General features: G+C 36.4%; 1 protein-coding gene across 6 annotated transcripts in view; it reads right to left on the minus strand.

Annotated features, from left to right (window-relative positions):
- Positions 1 to 20,220, minus strand: part of RBMS3 (RNA binding motif single stranded interacting protein 3) — a 724,151-nt gene that overhangs the window by 84,267 nt on the left and 619,664 nt on the right. For 4 of the 6 annotated variants that reach the window (XM_004279675.4, XM_004279673.4, XM_004279674.4 and 1 more), the window contains exon 10: positions 19,694 to 19,744. The exons of the other annotated variants lie outside the window; for them this stretch is intronic. In XM_004279675.4, the coding sequence (XP_004279723.1) occupies positions 19,694 to 19,744 (51 nt within the window). The remainder of the gene's footprint in view (positions 1 to 19,693; positions 19,745 to 20,220) is intronic. 6 annotated transcript variants of the gene reach the window in all.

Genomic DNA, 20,220 nt, shown 5'->3' on the forward strand with positions numbered 1-20,220 from the left:
ATTAAGGAATAATGAAGCAATAGCATCTGTGGGCATAGTTCAGCTGAAAACATCTGGTTGACTCAGAACCACTTCAATTAGCCTAGGTACATATCAGTCATTCATTTCTTTTCATTGTATGAAGTTCCCATGAGGAAATGTTTACACCCCAACTCATCCAAGTCTTTGAAATACTGTGAAAAGACGGTATCATTTCTTGAATGGACAGACAATTAACTTGAATTGCTCTGTGGCAGAGTTACACTCTAATATTAGAATATGTTTTAGGAACAAAAATTATTATGCTTTTTAAGAAGTCTGTGTTGGCTTGCTTGAAACTGACAAAGCAAAACTTTTAGTATGAGAATCATATCACTTCCTGATATTGAGGGGACTGCTTAAATTACAGTATATATGCCAAAATGTCTGCAGTGTTAGGACCTTAATAACTTTTTAAAAGATATTTTGGTGATATTTAGAGTTTAGGAACAAGAACATTAATTAATCGATTCATTCACTAATACTTACTGAGGTACTCTTACGTCTTGCCCTGAAAAAACTTAGTGTTTAGTAAATAACTTTAATGAAATGTAAGAAAAACCAAGTTTCAAAAATGTAATGCGGACAAAGCGATCAAGGACATTACAATTTCTCAGAGAGGTAAGCATCATTGGCAATACCAATATCAATTTCTGTCTTCAGTTTGTCTACAGTGTTGGCTGACTGTTTGCTAACACTCAAGTCCTGGGGTCACAGGTGAGGCCCAGGATGCGTGTCTCCCCTATAAGTTAAGGCATTACCCAGGCTGAGAAAGCCTGGAGGTTGTTCTACAGCAGGAGGCCATGGGCCCTTAGGAAACAGTCTGAGATCACCAAGCACCAGGCTGAATGTGAGAAGGAAATAGCTCTAAAAAATGAGAGAGAATTATAGATTAGACACACAGTAGAGTGTGTCTAAAAATAACTCCATGTTTATCTTAGTTATCAGGGTCAAAAATGCCCTTAAAGGCTGAGGTTTCTCAGGATGGATGGCTCATCCCTGAAGAAGAGTTAGTGGTAATTTCAGATGTGTTCATTTCTATTGTCAATCATAGCTCACTTAGCTCTTTCATTAATGCCCATCGTTAATTGACTGGTAATATTGCATTGTGATATTCCTCCTAAGAATTTTGCCTGCACCCCAGAAACAACTATTCAATTGATAGCTTTTAGTATTTGCATGGTAATGGAATAGCAAGCATGACTACCCCACACCTATCTATTCTGACTATGGTGGGCATTTTATAAAATTTTTTCAAAAACCCAAATCTAATTATAATTCATTGGTTTTCTCATAGGATAGGCCTAACAAATATTAATATCCAGTGGTCTTGGTGTAGGCCTCACTTTTAAAAAATTATTTCTACACAATGTATAAAATTCAAACAAAAATCATTAAACATCATTGGTTCATAATAGTTTCTGTGGCTTTTAAAACAACTATTTCTCTGATAAAACATTCATCTGGGGACTTTATGACTCAGGAAATCAATGATCAAAGCTAAAAATAAAAATTATATTCCAAGACTGTATACAGATAAGAAGAGATTATTTCACCCCATACTACGTCCTATAGCTCTATTGTGGACTCAAATGGGTAAAATGACCTTTTCAAGGTATTTTTGGGATGAAGCTAGTCTGCAAGAAGGTAGCCTGCAAAAATTTCAGAAAAGGAGAGAGAACTGTTTTTGATTCACCATTCTTTTTGAAAACAACAGCAAAATGCAATGTTTAATTTGGCATTCTTTTAACACCTAAACTGTGAAGACCAGTAATCATATTTGTCAATTTACTCCTGTCATAAAATTTCAAAAGCCAAAGTATAAATGAGTCTGCTCAGACACAGAAAAGAAGGTCCATTTCAAATGCCAAAACTTATCAGCAAAAAGCAAAGGACAGTCCAACTTTCCTTCTTTCCTTCTTCCTTCCTTCCTTCCTTTCTTTTTTGGTCTCATTTACCTTTTTGGATCTGATTTGATTTTTAACCTATGTGGCTCATTTTCAGCAGGTCAATGGAAATCTTGCTTCTTGTTACTGCTATGCATGATCAAATTTCATGAATCAGACCCCCAGAGGTAGTGGGACATTTTCCATACAGGTATGCTAAAAAAGTCAGTCAGTAATGGAAGAAACAAGCTTTCTGAGGAGTGCTAGGGCTAACACTCTAAAATCATGTCAAATCAACCATATTAGTCCACAATCTTTTTCTTAGAATCTGAAGTGGGGAGAAGCAGGGAGGTCACTGGGTGGAAAATGTGAGAACAAAATTCCAAGATGTAGTGGCAGAAAAGTTGACAATCCACAGAGTTTAAAAGAAGCTGGTACAGCTGTTTCAGGCAATGGCTTTGGCACTGTGCAGCGGGGCCTGCATGGAGCTTTCTAGAATGCCTGAAGCTCTCTAGAATTGCTGGCCCCTGAATCTGGTTCTGGGAGGGATCCCCTAAGCCTGCTCCATGGAGGCATCCACAGTATTAAAATAAAATTGCATCCAAAACCTGAATATTGTGATTATAATTACGAAGAGACAGGGAATTACAATGAAAAGGTAGGTGGACAGTTGAAAAAGTTATTAAGTAGAATTAGCAACTGCAGAAATTATTGATGCCACAAACTTGCTTGCAGGCATCACACTCACTTGTGTAGGAGGGTGCTGTGATAGTCTGCATGAATTGAATTAGAGGTTCTACAGTTTTGAGAACTGCATTCCCCACCCCTCCCCCTCTCCATGAAAGCTTCTTTCCTTTTTTTCTTCTTTGAGAAATTCTGCCTTTCTCTGGTCCTTTACTTTAGCTGTCCCTGACTTCCTGGAAGAGAGTTTGCAATCCTCATGCAAATCCAATATTGACTTTCCCCAAAGGAGTGAGCTGGTCCCCTTCTTTGTCTTTCATCTTTGGTGAGTCAGAAAAAGGTCAATGAAACTTGCTGAGTTTGTTTCTGTAGTTTTAAAACTTCTGTGTTTGGCAAATTATTCTCAATGACATTACGTGAATGTAGGATTTTTAGCAAAACTTCCTAAGTCATTTTAAAAATGAATTAGGAAAAAACCTAAAAACTGTAGGAGATAGTCCACATTTACTAATAATTACTTTTCTCATTAAAAAAAAATGTGAGCTTATACGAAAAGACAAAAAAAGGAACTTCTTTTTTGGTTTTATTTTTAATGATTTATTGTTTTTACTTTATAAAATAGAACTTAATGTAAGTAATTTAACAAAATATCATTACCTTAGAAGAAATTATTCGATTTGAGTTTAATTCAGAACTCCTTGATCTTTTTGAATTAATATGTGGGATTTTGAAAAAAGTAAGAGTCTGGTCTTCAAAACAAAATTAAAGCAAAAGTATTATACAATTCTCAAATTACTTATGGTGCTTCAGTAATAAGCTATCTTCTGTGTGGAGAAATTATAAAGAATTTTAGCACATAGTTTCAGACAGTGCTCTAGTTAACATAGGCTTAAAGAAAATTCAGTAACACATTTTTTGGTATTGTGCTTTCATGATATTTTCTCTATTTATTATGTGCTTTATCTAATCTACCTCTTTTAAGATGCAAAAAGGGTCTTTAAATTGATAAGCTGAAATATCTACAATATTTATGTTAATATGAGCCATTTCCAATGATTATGCAGACTAAAATTAAGAAAAATTTACCTCAGGCATATCATCTAGCATTATATAGTTTTAAGACAAAAAGCATTACATGATGATGATATGTATTTGGATGAAGGTGCTTGTCAAAATAAAAACTTTTAACTAAATTATATGAACTCTTTTCCACTTAAAATGTCATGATGGGACAGCTAAAAGATTAAAAAGTTCTTACTTCTTATGCTAATCTATTCGGCATTAATGGACATAATTACTAGTATTTCATGTTCTATGTAGAGAAGGACCCAATCACAATTTTTTTTATTAATCTGTCAACTTGATTTACTCTGGGTTAAATTATATAACCTGAAATATAAAAATTTAATGAAGAATCAAGCCGGATGTAATGAAATAGAATTGGTGTTAACTGGATTGAAATATACCTGTCCCAGCTCTGCCAGCAACTTGTGTGATATTAGAAAAGTCAATTAACCTCTCTGAGCCTCACTTTCTTCATCCATAAAAACATTATTCTATAATATTCAGGTTTATCTTTTGTGATAACATGTAATATCATAAAAAACCTCATAAGAAGACAGAGCAAAGGACTTCTATGGAAACTGAACAGGGAGGGCATTATTTCAGAGATTGGAAATTCTAAATCCAAGGACCAATACACTTGTATACTGATGCCTGGAATTTTCTAGGGAGTTAAACTTTTCATTTATGTAGTGATAGAAAAAAATGCGCATATCCAAGCCTACTGATAACCTCATCCACACTAAGATGCTAATAACCAAATTGAATTCTTCGGAAAAGGCTTTGAAAGAAGCATACACTCTATTTAGTTGGCCTGAAAGGCTGTTTTATGTTTCCCATAGTCCCTCTCTTGGCTTCCACCAGACAGACACACACACACACACACACACACACAGACACACACACACACACACACAGAGTCAGTGCCCACTGATAGATACAACCAGAATCTCATAAATCTTTCTTTAATAGGATTTATAACCAGCTTATTTTCATGTTCCTTAAGACACTCATTTGATTTCTCTCTTTCTTCCCAGACACACTTTAAGTTTCATGGGGGCAGGGACCACAGCTGTTCACCCTGCATTGTAGGCATGAACATGGAACAGCAAACAGTGTCTGGCACATAGTCAGTTCTCTATAAATATTATTTAAATAAAAAAGCAAAAGAGAGAAAGAACGAGCTTTTGGAATATCTAAGTGTCTTGAAGAAAGGGCATCATGGTGGGGTTGGGGGTGGAGCGGGTGTTGAAAATAAATGGCTGAGATTCCCAAAGACAAATCATACCTTCTTGATAATTTCATCAAAATCTGGCCTCGAATATTTAACATCGTTGCTTAGCATATTCTTTGTTATTTAATTAATTTTTTCCTGCTAGAATGTACGTTCCAATTGGGAAAAAAATCTCTTTTAGGTTCACTTCTGCATTCCAAGTGCAAAGCAGACACCTGATAAATGTTTGTTGAATGAATGAATACATGGATGGATAAATGATTCTGGTTTGATTTTCCAATAAGTTTACTGCCTTAAAAGAAATCTAGCATCTTTAGTGTTACAAAAGGAAAGACTGGGTAAGGAGTATCTACTTTTTCATTGCTGTTATTATTCCAAGATACAGGCAACAGAAGTTTTCTTGATTCTACTGGAACTGTTCCAGAAGTTTATTAATTACGCAATAATTATAATCTGAAGCCCTTGAATGTTTCTTTGGAGGATTCTTACATATCAGGAGATTAATAAAATTTAAAACACATGTTCCTTCCCTAAGGAATCTCCTTAATTTTCAAATGCACAATATTTTTATGGAATTATAATCTACATGTTTTTGATTCATTTGCACTTATGATGTTCTATCACAATTTTAGTTAGACATGTGATAATGAAAAGCCTACTTTAAGACAAACATGTGTTTCTCCTGAACAATCAATAAACAAGTTTTCAAATGAAAGCAATACAAGGGATATCCAACCACTTTCAGAGAGGTTCAAAAATCATGATTTTTGAGGAAGTTTAATCATTCAAAGTGAAAAAAAGTATATGATCTCTAATGCATACTCACTGGAGTTTATTAAACTTAGTAAAATCAAGAAGAGAAAATATACCTTAAACAAAAGTGTGGTGAGATTTAGTAATTGTCTAATGAATTTAATCTGTATCAGATCAAAAGTAAATGAAGAGAGAAGGAAGGAGAGAAAAAGATCAGCGAGTAAAGGAATATAAGTAAAAGCAGGACTTTCCTTCTTACATAATTTTGACTCTGCTAGGAAATCAATGCTGTAACAATTTATTTCATTTTCTAGGACAGTTGTAAGAAGAAACTGTGTCAGCCAAAACACTTCTCATCATATGCCTGGCCATGTGTAATAGAAATGGACAGGATCAAATGATTGCACCATTCTGATTTACGTGGTACTGTCTATATAACTTCATAAGCAAGGGTGATTGCAACTAACAGGGCAGCGTTGTTGAACCAGGCAAACCAGAATCATGAAGTACTGGAGATATATTCTAATCTATCTCAAGAGAAAAGGCTGAAGCTGCATGTTCTTGCATTAGATGTTTATTCCAGATGCAAAATTGAGAGTCTCTTGTTTTACTGTTGTTCTTATTAGAATTATGAAAGGAAAAAAAATTGACAAAATCTTAGACACCGGTTCCGATGTCAGTAATTAGATGGTACAAAGACGAAAGGTTTATATGTGAAACATTTAATCCTGTTGTATTTCACATAATATTCTACTAAAGGACCCTCTTGCTGATTGGCTGCCAATGAATCATCACTCTTGCCAATTTCAGACTGAACCTTATTTTGAGAAAAAGACACGAAGGAAAGTTAAATCTTTGAGCCACAATCCGATTTGTAAACACTGTCAAGTGATATGGACATAGGCTAGGGATTCTTAAGAAATGTACTTTAAACTTTCTACTCTTTAAAATGTCAAATAGGGAGGAGAGAAAAGCCCAAGGAACAGCATGTATGAAATCATCAGGGCACGGAAAAATCCCACAGGAAAATATGATGTTCTTCAATAACTTAGCTCTCACAACCCCCTTCTGTGTCCTTTCAAGTTGGCCATTTGGAACGCTGGAATTATTGAGTCACTCTGAGCTCATGCTTTTATGATCAGTAAAAGCGGTTCTTATTACCAGCATCAAGCATAATGTCAGCGAAAACTACAGTTGAAAACCCCCAGGGCTAAGGATAGGATAATCCAGAAAAGCCTGAATTAATCTAATCTTGTCAATAAAGCAAAAGAAATGAAACATTTTCAGGAACATAAAGAAAGACCATCCTATGCTAAAAGCGGTAAGACCCTCCAATGGTAGTAGTTTAGAGTTTATAGATTTCCTACATTCACAATGACTAACAATGAGATAAATAAATCTAAATATACAGAGGCCCCTTTGGATGTTTGGCAAAGGGTTGATTGCTTGCTTGGTTTGTACCAGGCAGGGGATTGCTTCTGTGCTTTTCAAATTTTGTCGATTTTCCTCATGCTGGATTGCTGGCTACAGAGGAAAGGTGATTTAATGAAAAATACCTTCCCAAACTGTTACATGGAATTGGAATAAAACAGTCTTGTATGACGATTTTTCAACCATTTTATCAACTCCTAAACTTCAGTGGGGGTTGGATTAAATAGCCTCTAAGATTTCTTCTAATTGAAAGTATCTATCTCTATTTTCCAATTTATCACTGTAGTCAGTTCCCGAAGTGGAAACATTAGGTGCATATACTTTGGTTGACAAAAAGTCATATATGATATAATACATAATTAGCCTTAAAATTATAGCTGTAAGCAAAAGTATAAGTAAGTTGTTAAATAATCTTGCTTGCAAGGGGTGTAAGCAAGCATTTGATTTAGTGTACATTAGACTAGTACACTAGATATTATGTCATCATATGTATATTATTTCATATTCCTACATCTAAGAGCTATTGCATAGATCAAGCAAGGTAATTATTAGTGAAAAGTAAATGGATTGCTAGAAATCCCACCTGTTCTCTCCAATGGGAATGAACGACTCCCAAGTCTATCACTGCCACTTTTGTATGCCCAAAGCTACATATTGAAAACCTTTATCTGGTTCCACAAATTCAACATGCCCCAAAGGAACTCTGTGTCCCGGATCTTGAACTTAATCTTTTTCTTACATACACTAATTCAGTTTAAGGACATCACCTTCTCCCTAGCCATCTAGGCTGAAATCAGCTAGAGTCAGGTTTGACCTGTGCATCCTCCATATCTATTCTCTTTCTCTTCTTCAATTTTTCTATTTCATCTCCTTCATACCTTTCTTTCTTTCTCCTCTCATTCTAGTTTATACCATGAATTTCAACAGTGTTTAGTCTTTCTTTTGTATCATGCAAGTGTGACTTTGAACATGGTCATATAAACATCTACCTATTTGTATTATATGTATAGGTCAGTGTTTTGGAAACAATATTTACAGTGGAGATCAGCATATGTGGACAGAAATATGTTCATGGTATTCATCCATCTATACACCAGTCCATGCCATGTTTAATATAAACTATTCTTTGAAGTAAACTTTGTGTATGCATCTCAGGAAGTTAGAGAAATAATTTTAGAGCATGACAAGAATCTAAGGATTTCTGCATGTAGCATGTAACAGAAACTTAGCATTATAATGATTTTTTCGTATTGACTGAAAATATTCCAGATACAAGACTGAGAGATAGATGGCTTTACAGAAAAGTAAGGATTGATTTTTAATATACACTATTGTTATGCAGAAGTTGTTCTAATGTGTATTGATCAAACGCTTTCAGGATAACTCTTTGATAAAAAGTCTCTCTTCTGAATAGAAGTTTTAAGATCACGGTTCAGAGCTCAACTTCATAATTAATCTGATTTCCTTTGTGTTCAATGAGAATTAAGAAGCCAAGAACACACTAAGCTTTTTAACATGGATAAGGATGAATCCTCTTCCTTGAAATCTGCTTTCAGATTTCTCACCTTGTTCCTAGCTTTCATCATGTACAATGAAGTTATACTTACATTATGTGGTGTAAAAAGGAACAAGCGCCATAGTAATTTTTTTAAAATGTCTTATGTAAATAGTGTATTGCCAACAGAACTATTTGTGTGTCTTCCTGTCAAAGTTAGAAGGAAGATACGTTTTGTCTTCTCTGCTGATAATCTGGTTTTGCTGTCATTTCTCAAGCGTAGTTTTCAGAGTCAGCTAAACTTGAGGCATGACTGTAAGATACAATGGCTTGACTTGGCTGAAGCTAAATCATTAATCTATGCATATACTCTAAAAATCTCATAATCCATACCAAATAATTCAATTCTGTTGGTTCAGTTTACTACATTGTACACCTCACTCATCTTGGCAACACATCAGGACCTAGTACTAGTAAACATCATGAATACTTCGTAAGCCACTGAGTGATGATGGCCAGTGGTTCTCACACCTACCATCAGTATTTTAGGTGAAATTTGCCTCTCAAACACTCAAAGAAACAGAACCACAGGCTCTTAATTGAGTGTATGTCCAGGCTATTCTAAAAGATGTTCTTGAGAATTATGGCACAAACTGCAGATAATCTTGCAGCCCCCTTTAATGAGGAAGAAAAACAACTTTATGTGGATGATACTCTGTCAGATGGCATAATTTTCATAAAATCCTGGCTGAGGTGAAGGAAATTTGAAAGACTGAACAAGCCCAATTCTAACCAATTAGATTTCCTAAGTGGCACGGTTGTGTCAAGTTAGGTCATGAGAAACTTATATATCTGAAAAATCTTAATTTTGCTGCTCTAGACATTTCATCACAAAATTGAAAGTTAACATTTGCTTGTTTTTCATTGAGAGTTAATAAACTAAATGGCCACATTTATTATCTCAGCATGTAAAACTGCTAAGACACTGAGTTGGGAAATGACATTACACAATTATAATTTTTTTTCTAGATTATAGCAGCAGAAAAAGAAAAAAAATTCTCTCCCTGGCCTTATGATATGTTTCCTTTTATCAGAGAAAGAAACAATATAACCAGTTTTTTTTTTCCTTTTTAGCCATTTGGCCTTGGCTTCTAAAAACTCAAGATGAAATTTGAATACTCCATTATAGTAAATTACCCACAGACAGCCTAAAGTTTTAATAAATTTATTTCCTCTGCTATATGACATGTGTTCCTTTTTGCTTAACTGTCTTTTTGAGTGTGTCTTTAATTTTAAGTAACCTCAGCTCTTTTCTAAGAGTGGGCAAGGTAGAAATCCTTATTACTCATTCTTCTTGGTTATGGAAGGGGGTGGATATCTCATTTTTATTCAAATGAATCTCAATATCAAAAGAAAGAGATCTGCTGGTAGAAAATTAGGTCACACAGGAAGTAGAAGAACTAAACTTGCTCAGATATCAAACTGTACAAATTTTTCCAAATTCGTTCTTTTATTTGATCTGAGAAGAGTGTTTTCCTATATCATAGTGAAAATGAGGGTTGCTGCTTTTCCTAACAAGTAGATCTACTGATTTTTCAGGTTTTTAAGATGGAAAAGAAGATGGAGAAGAGATTGGCAAGAATCACCTTCACTATATACAGCCTTTGCCTATAATGATCACCCATGGCCAACTGCATAAATATATTGCAAACACTGCATTCTGGAGCTTCATAATGGACAAACGAAATTTTGCAAACCCTTTCCAAATTTCCCAGAAAGTGATGAGAGCAGAGATTAGGGAACAAATACACTTGGTGAATAACACAGTTTGCTTAAGCTCATATAAGCAAAACTATAACTGAAAAGCAATTAGACTTTACATTATGAACACAGAAGTGTTTTTCCTAAGTTGTTTTGAACAAACCTGTTGACTGTCAATGACAAGATTTAATAATCAAATATACAGAGACAAATTTGATAGCAGCATCAATTTCCCTTAAATGTTAGGCTTGGATTCAAAGAGGATGCACCCTTTTGCTTTCCTCAGAAACTTTGTCAGCATCCTTGTCTAACAGAAGCTGGTTGCTTGTAGTGTATCAATATTTGTCAATGCAGAAATAGCCTATGCAGTGTAGTCTATCAACAAATATTTAGTTAGTACCTAATCTGTGCCAGAAAATAAATGAAAAGGGAGAGATACTGTGAATTATATGTGATAAGCTCTCAAATAGTAAAATTATACTCCAGTTGAGAAAGAACTAGTCAAATGCCTCTGGATAAAGTAACGATTACCTATCTATGTATCTTCCTATCTATCTATATCTATCTATCTATCTATCTAATCTATCATCACTATCTATCGATCTATTTTGTGAGTATTACCTGATTAACTTGTTTTTCTTGTGTGATTAATAAATTACTCTGAAAATTATTCCCAAGAGGAATTAAAAAAAATTTTCTGTTCTAAGATGACATCATTAGAAAATGCCTCCCAAATTGATTCCACTGCAGAAAAAATGAAATGAAAAACAAAACAAAAGGCAAACAAAAACCCCTCATGTAGACATATAAGTCCTGCTATTTTTTCTTAGCGTATCAACCCTCTCACTTTATCGTTTGAATAACTAAACAATGAAGCATTTGGGACAGTCAAGTGATGAGACACTATGCACTCTCCAGGCTCTGAGGAGCGTGGGTATCCCACTTCCAATTGCGGTGCTCAGAGACTGGACCTAAGGCAGCCTAATGCAGAAGGTGCAGTGATTATTTTATGACACCCAAGTGATATTAAACACATGCCCTGCATATTTCACTCAACTCTGAATGGAGAGCTTGTGAAAGGTCTGGTGTAAGGCTTTGTCTGGAGGTGTGGGCACATCTCTAGGAGAAGATGCCGTGTTGAAGGGGATGATATGACAGCCCTAATTCATGATTAAGTGACACCTTCTGTGGCATCGCTGTTGAAGGTCACACAGATGCCATGTTCATGGCAGATGCAGCATTAGAGGCACCTGGTAGCCTTTGGAAATTCCTTGCCATCTCAGATGCTCACCAGCTGTAACATGTGGTATATAAACCAAAGCCTTGGCTGTGAGCTGGTGTTTGCTTAGAATACCCTTCCTGCCTGACATCCACAACTCTGCCTGAAAAACTCCTTTATTTTTCAAAGCCAAGTTCAGGAGTTACCTCCTCTGTGAAGCCTGCTCTTACTCCTTTACTCCCTGGCAAAATGAATAACCCCACCCTCTTTACCAGTTCTACACTTTGCACACATTTTCCCTGCTACCCATAGCTGAATATACTATAAGCATTTATTTTCTAACAGGGAGTTTGAACAAGAGAGAAGCAAACAATATTAAAACAGGGAGAAAATGTGAGTGCAAGTCCTACCTTTGGTAAATATTCCTCTTAGGCAGTAGAAGAGAAAAGTTTGAAGGCATTTTACTAGTATTTGCATTAGTATTTTGACAAATATTACTGTAAATTGTGTAACTTCTTACATTTGTTACTGAAGCTAAAATGATGTCACTTTTTTCAAAGCATACTTGATTAGATCATATGTGACTCTGTCTCTATTACATCCCCTCCCCCGACCTGGTGCATCTTAATTATTGGCTTAACAAAACCTAAGCCAGTCAACACAATAAACCATGACCCTAAATTGTAAACATACCACCTAGGTAAAAATACCTGGGCTCTCCAGGGCTAACCCAGCAAAGGTTAATCTTTAAAGCAAAATAAGGTGTCCCCATGACATTCTGAGGGGCAAGAAATAGTGAATAATATCCTTGAATATTTAGAAATACTCTCAATATTTGAACTCGTTCATTACCATTTGTTTAATGAATATCCACATACTTCACAAAACTGTTAAGATCATATATAAAGATAAATAAAATAAACATTTTATTCCAGTGTGCTACAAAAGAACAAATAGTTCCATAGATTATCTGTACACTAATCCTCAATCCTCTACTGATTTCATAAGTAGTTTCTGTTGCCCTGGCAGCATTTATAAAATAAATTATTTACCCTATCTCAATATGATTGTGTTGCCCTGGTAACTGGCTGTTTTCTAGAAAGTCTGACATAGATTTTATTTTAGCTACATACTTGCTTTGTCTAGAGATAATCCATAGAAAATAGGGCTTTAATAGATTCGATAAATTTGTATCCTATGTTTACAACATATCTAATTATATTTCATATGCTAAGTAGCCCTTAAGGATGTAATGTTGTTAACACCTTTACAAAGGAACTCGCAAATTCTGGTTTACTGATGATGCTGTGACAAAGAAATTCTAAGTGCTATCTAAGGACACACTGGGGGTAATGTGCCATTGGAACTTTATCTCTTAGTACCTTGTCAATCTTATGTTCAGAATGACGCACCTTCAGTTCTAAAAGGTAATACACTATTCCTTGACCTATTCTTTCTCTTTAAAGGTCCATATTAAAATAACATAAAACTGCATGGCAAAAGGCAGGTGATATGCACACATCTGGATTTATAAAGACTCCACATTCACCGCTTATTCTCACCACTCCTGTGCTTAGAAGGCAGGGATCTTAGACATCGGGAAGCGTTCTCTCCAAGAAACTTTCAGAAGCTCTACTTGAAAGATGACTGTTACCTCCAAAAATAATTCCATGGATATAAAAAGAGGCTGTGCATGATGACATTTTCATAATGCAGCCAAATTGAAAAGTTTTGTCCATTCATGAATGATTCATCCATGATGCCCCTGGAAATTGTGACTTTTTCACACACATCAGTGACATAATTTATCCTTTCTATTTTATATTTTCCAAAGTAAGCCTAAATTCTAGACAACAGCATTGGGACCACGAAGCTAATAAAAAATGTATAGGAAAGTGTGCGAGATTTGATGAATAAAAGTTGTATTTCAATAGAACACAATTTACCTTTCCAACCAAATCTTTCCCTAACACAAAAAATTCACTTAATGCAGGCTACCTGCTTTGCTGCCCCCTGAAATAATCTGATGACCCCCTCAGTACTTTTGGTGTGTTATTTTCACTGAAAATGCCCTCCTTCTTCTTCTTTATCCCCATCAACCCCATCCATCCTTTAAGTTCATGCTTTCATCTCGGTTCTTCCATGTCCTTAGCTGTTCATAGATACTTTGTCATTTTCAGTGTTATATAAATGCTAAGCATTTCACACCTTTTCTGCTGTAGATTTTTAATTGAATCATTCTACACATATAATAATTATCTCCACAGAGAGATCGTGTGCCTTGAGGACAGATTGTTTCTTTCTTACTCTCTCTCATTTCCAACAATACCTAGAAGAATATTCTGTGCATATTTAATGCTCAAGAATATTTGTTTATTATTTGTTGATTTTTTTTTCATTGAACTCAATGTTCTCAGTTTCTTGAAATGAAGAGTCGACGTCTGGTATAACTAAGGGCCCAGTAAAAGACTTAATCAAGTGACCATTTCAAGGACAAAAATGACCATTTCAAGGAGAAAAACACTCTCATGTTCATTGCAGAATTATTCACAATAGCCAAGATATGGAACAATTTAAGTCTCCTTCAATGGATGAATGGAACAAGAAAGTGTGACATATATATGTGTGTGTTATGTGTGTATGTGTGTGTATGTGTGTGTATACTGGAACATTATTCAGCTGCAGAAAGAAGGAATCCTACCATCTGTGATAACATGGATGACCTTGAGAGCATTATGCAAAGTGAAATAATCCAGATAGAGGAAGACAAATACTACATGGTACCACTTACATGTGGAATCTAGGGAAAGACAAAAATAATCAGACTCATAGAAACAGAGAAGAAAGTGGTTGTTAAGGGCTGGGGGTGTGGTGGGGAGTACAAATTTTCAGCTATAAGATAAATAAGATTTGAGAAGCTAATGTAAATCATGGTGACTCTAGTTGATAACACCATGTTGGATAACTGAAATTTGCTAAGAGAGTAGAACTTAAATGTTAAGGTATTGAAGAGACTTTCTGTGCAAGTGGTCTTCTTTGTATTTCCTTTACCCCAGGAGTATATTTATAGGGAGGTGACACCCAAATGAAGTTGTTCCTTCTAAATTTACTCTCACATATTTTTTTTAATTCTCTTCTGGTAGAAATAGTATAAATGGGCTAGAGTTACTGTTTTGTGTTTGCTAGTCACTTAAAAAAGATTTGGTCTGTAGATCTATATCCACCAGGTAAACTCCTTACATAGCAAACACACTGTCTTTGTTTGGTACTTTGACAATGATACTTACAAAGAATTTTTGCTCAGTTCAGCGGTTGGAATAAAATGATAGTATCTGAAAACTTTGCTTTCTGAACAGAATTCTAATGACTTAAATGTTCTTTCCAAATTTGGTGATGTGTTTTAGGAAAAACATGCCTGCAAATTTGGAGGACATGGTCCCTAAAATTAAGACTTAGGTCTTACCTACCTGCAGGTAAAGAATGACCAAATCAAGTATTCTGGGGCTTTTCTGAACTTCTTCTTTTGTTGTAGAGGGAAAGTTTATATTGACTGTTTAGCTATAAATGTAAGGTTTATTCATCATAAGTCGTAATTTAGCCATGCATAGCAACAAATCATCCAATGACTCCATAAGAGCAACTTGCATTTCTTAGAATCCTGTAGTTAGGTAAGTTATTTGTAACTAGGTAAAAATGAAAGTTGACCTTTCTCCTTGAGAATAATTAATGCTAACCACATGAAGAACAGAAGATTTATGATTCACATGAGCCCAAATAAAATTTAAGAGAATTGAACTCTACTTCTTCTTGGGAACTATCATCTTTTCTCCCTGTCAGTAGAGATGTAACAAAATACCTGACGTATCATAACACAGGGATTTCAATTGTGCATTCATATGAGATTCCAGTGTGACAAGCTGCCACACAGAGTAGATATTTAGTGCAATCCGTCCTCTATTAAAATCCTGTCAGTCCCACCTTACTCTTCCCCCTCCCCGTGTCCTCAAGTCCATTCTCAGATAGCTAGTGGGAAGCAGCCGCATAGCACAGGGAGATCAGATTGGTGCTTTGTAACCACCTAGAAGGGTGGGCTAGGGAGGGTGGGAGGGAGAAGCAAGAGGGAGGGGATATGGGGATATATGTATGCATATAGCTGATTCACTTTGTTATAAAGCAGAAACTAACACACCATTGTAAAGCAATTATACTCCAATAAAGATGTTTAAAATAAAAAAATCCTGTCAGTGTCGTGGTGAGATTTCAGAGTTTAGGACAGAACTCTGCACTGGGGAACAGTAACACGTACCAATTGCATTGGCAACATCAGCAAAGAGTGAACTCCTGATATAGTCTCACAGTGCTCTCTTTCAGTGGAAAAAAAATAAAGTGCAAATAGAAACGCTCTTGCTGTCCTCAGTGGGGTTTGACCTGATAAAGTTCCAGAGTCAGACAACTGACAGAGAATGGTTTCCTTGCAGAAACACCAGTACGAGAGATATGACCAAGGCAGGGAGAATTTTATCCCCTCTTCCTTAAAAGTGAAAAGCCTCTCAGAGTTTTCTTCTAAGTTTACAAAAAAGTGCATTGCACACAACTCAGAAATTTCAATCTGCAAAGAAGCAAACCTAAACAACCAACTTCAGCTTTACGCTTATGCTTTCTGTTTTTCTCTTGTCCTTTTACTACTCCCCTCCCTTCTTTCCATCAATTCATGTCTCTCTTATAGATCATTACCCCTCCCTAGTAGGGAAAGATTAGAGGCACTGCGCTCTACTTTAAGATTTGAATGAAGCACTGTTTCCTCTTCAGATACAAGCCTAGTTGAGAACTTGGGGCCCTCGAGTAGAGCCTAAAAAGAACCTGAAGGGCTCTTGCTGCAGTGTAGGAGGCCCTGTGATTCACAGTGATGGGGGAAGCATGCCTTTGCACCCTATACACAGAGAGCTTATCTGTGCGATTTTCTCAAAACAGTGGAAGAGAAACGTGAGAAAGGAGAAAAGTTGTAAGCAAATCATTATTATGGGCAATATATTGGAGATGTGTAGCTATGGACACCTTGAATTTATTTGTAAAGTAGGTTCCAGTTACTGACATACAAGAGGTACCCAATGGGCCTTTATTTTTTATTTTCATTATTTTTATTATAGGTGTTGAAAGATTTAGGAAGTAAATGAGATAAACACCAATCTAAGCAATTTATCTTATTTATAGCCATAGAGGCTATCTCCACCAAACTCATTAGGAAAGTATGCTAAATAAGCAGTATGAATGTGGTAGAAATGGGTGATTATTGCTTTTTCTCAACTTCTTCCTATACCAACAGTCATTTTATGTAATTGGGCTAATCTAAAGCACAATGTGCAGTCATCTACTCATATAACTGAATAATGATAACAGTAATTTACTGAGTGTTTGCTATTTGTCTGGCATTATTTTAAGAGCTTTAAAGCCTTGCTTCATTTCATGAACCGAAGCCATAATAATTTAGTCATGATTATATCCATATTACAGATGAGAAAACTGTGGCTCAGAAAGTTTAATTGCCCAAAGTCCTATAAGAGAAAGGTTTTCCTCTCTCAAAGAGACTAACCAAGAATCCATGCTATTGGGACTTCCCTGGTGGTGCAGTGGTTAAGAATCCACCTGCCAATGCAGGGGACACAGGTTTGATCCCTAGTCTGGGAAGATCCCACATGCAGCAGAGCAACTAGGCCCATGCACCACAACTGACCCCACGTGCTACAACTACTGAAGCCCGTGCTCAGCAACAAAAGAAGCCACTGCAATGAAAAGCCCGTGCACTGCAACGAAGAGTAGCCCCCACTCGCTGCAACTAGAGAAAGCCCACGTGCAGCAACGAAGACCCAACGCAGCCAAAAAAGAAGAGTCCATGCTATTAATCACCACGTCATTCATTCCTTCCCTTCAGATCCAGGTATTTTATTTCTCCACCCTGGACTGCCTAATTATTTTTATGTTTTAGTATCACAGAGTGATTAATTTAACCAACCCCACTTTGATGATGAAACTAAGACCAGTTGGGTAAAGGTTCTTTATACAATAAAGACAACCAACAAAACTGTTACAGGGAAACGACTGATGCTACAAATTGTGTTTCCATGATGCAGTTTAGCCAATTTTTCCATGTTAAAGATAACAAGGTGGTGGGCGCCCCAGCCACTCCTTTCCCCAGGAATCTGTCCAAGCCACAAGCATTACATCTTAAGGGGGGTGACCTAAGCTCAAATATCATGCAGAGTCTAGTCAGGGGAAGTGAAAAGATATTAGGGAGCAGAAGCCATCGCAAGAAAGATCCTGGTGGGGGACAAATGAACACACACACACACACACACACACACACACACACACACACACAACTATTGCTAGGGGAAGATATACAAGAAATAATACATCCAAAAAATGGGTGAAGCTGGTCTGGGGAGAAGGAGAAGCTAATAAAACATTTAGCTAAGGCCCTGAGTGACAGTTGGAAAAAAACACATACAAATATCTTCCCATCTCCTCACAGCTCCAGAAGTACTATGGAATCTTACATACTTTGGTATCTGGAAAAATATTCAGATTTTGCCAGATGTGCATTCCTTTAGGCCACGATGAGATGATGCTTGACCTCAGTGTGAGGACTAAGCTAGCCTCAATGCTCTTCAAACACACACAATATTTTTTTAGAAGGTAGTTGTTTCCATCTATTGAATTCTACCTCACACCTGGGACGGAAAAGAACAGCCTGGATTCGTTGCATGTTGGTCTGATTTATACAACACAGATCAGATGAACTCAGGAAGCCCCCAAGGTATGTGAATAAGAGTAAATACGGGGATCTGCAGAATAGGGTCTAAAGTTCTGCTCTAGTAAGCTACATATATTTTATTCTTCAAATAAAAAGCAAACTATCAAAACACTAGGAGCAACATGGAGTGTTCCTTATTTTTTAAGAAAATGGACAAAGCTCAAATATGAAAGCCAGGTGCTGTGATCCTTTGAGTCCAGGAAATAGATGTCTGTGTATTTAACTCCCTGGTTTTTAATATGTGCTACCTTATTTACATTTAGCTTTGAAAAGGGTTAAAATGTAGCATTGCTTCTTCTTTGAACAACTAATACATTCAATAATAAGGATTAATGATAATAATAAGGTATAGTGTGTCATACTTCAAACACTGTTTTCACATATTCTCTCTGTTTTGATCCTCTCCAAAGCCATGTTAAGTATAGTGACAGAAAAGGAAACAAAGTTACAGATTTGAACATACCCAGGAGAGTACAGTAGAGACCTTGTCACACAACTTTCCGCTGGGCATCTTTCCCCTATCTCACACTCCCATGAGTATATTGCTCTTGAAATCTCCCTGGCTAGTACTTCTATAGAGCTCAAAAACATGGAAGACCTCGACAAAGATACATGGAATCAATAGCCTTCAGCCTGGATTCTAATGGAATAAGTAATATTATTTCCCTTGAGACTAACGTAATATTGTACCACAAAATGGGAAAGCTAGCTAGTAGAAAATAGAGTTTGAATATTTTGGGAAGAAATTTTCCACTAAAAGAAGAAGAGAATGGCTCTAGTTAGTTAACATAAAAGTCATCTACCAACCTTGCTATCTATTATCTATCTGCATCTATTAGTAGACAAATACCTTCCTATTTCAAATATATTGCTTTGAGTCAACACTTAGCCATGATACACAAAATCGTTCCCAAAGCACACCCAACTGCATCCGAAGAAAACAAAGCATAACAGGAGGAGAAGGACAACAGAAAGGCTTTCCTCCTATAATGGATTTAACTGTCCAGAGTTCACAATTCTGCATGAAGTAGACATTCCCCTTTCATAACAAATGGTAGACAGCAACAGGAGAGTTTGATTGCTATCTCCTCCAATCAAGTTTGTTCTCTTCCTCCCTCTCTCTCTCTCTTCCTCTCTCAACTCTGTTTCACTCCATCACTATCACTCTATCTACTGTTTACACTTTTATAGAATTTCAGGAACAGCTTTGTATCTGGAAAATAGGGCTGCCAGAAAGAGGCATGGAATAGAACAAAAGCTTTACCCCAAAGCTTCTATGCATTACAAAAGCTTGCACTCGGATAATAGAAACATCGAGCCTCAGGTGACTGAGAACACTTACTGTTGGTTGCATAACGTATGGCGGATGAGGCATCCATGAAGTACTCTGGACCTATGCATCAAACAGCATTTATTAGAAGAAAGCAATCACAGAGAGAACTCGGTTCTTGCGTTCAGTGGAGTCACACTAGGTCATAAGAAAGTGGAGTCCACCTGACTTACAGCGAATCAGTGCTCAAAACTAAGGGTACAAAGGAAATTCTTGGACCTGATTCATTTGGTCCCTGAAACATGGTACAATGTAAAGCAAATTCCTACTTCCCTGGAGCTGGCTGCAGTGCCCACATGGGCCAGGCTGGGCCATGGTGCACATTTGGAGGCTTCAGCGATCTCCTGTTTATAGGTCAACTTCCGGGAAGACCCGGGCAAATAAGGAAGGAGGCATTACTTAGCATGACTGCTAAGACTTCCTCTTTTTCTGTCATTGGTTCTAACTTCATATTCTCAAGTGATCCCATCTTGGAAATAAATCCAAGTGGTAAAAGTTGGGGAAGAATTAGAGAGATCAACCAGAAATTTTGGGGTATG

This window comes from Orcinus orca, chromosome 10 (assembly GCF_937001465.1).
Source record: "Orcinus orca chromosome 10, mOrcOrc1.1, whole genome shotgun sequence".
Taxonomy (NCBI): Eukaryota; Metazoa; Chordata; class Mammalia; order Artiodactyla; family Delphinidae; genus Orcinus; species Orcinus orca.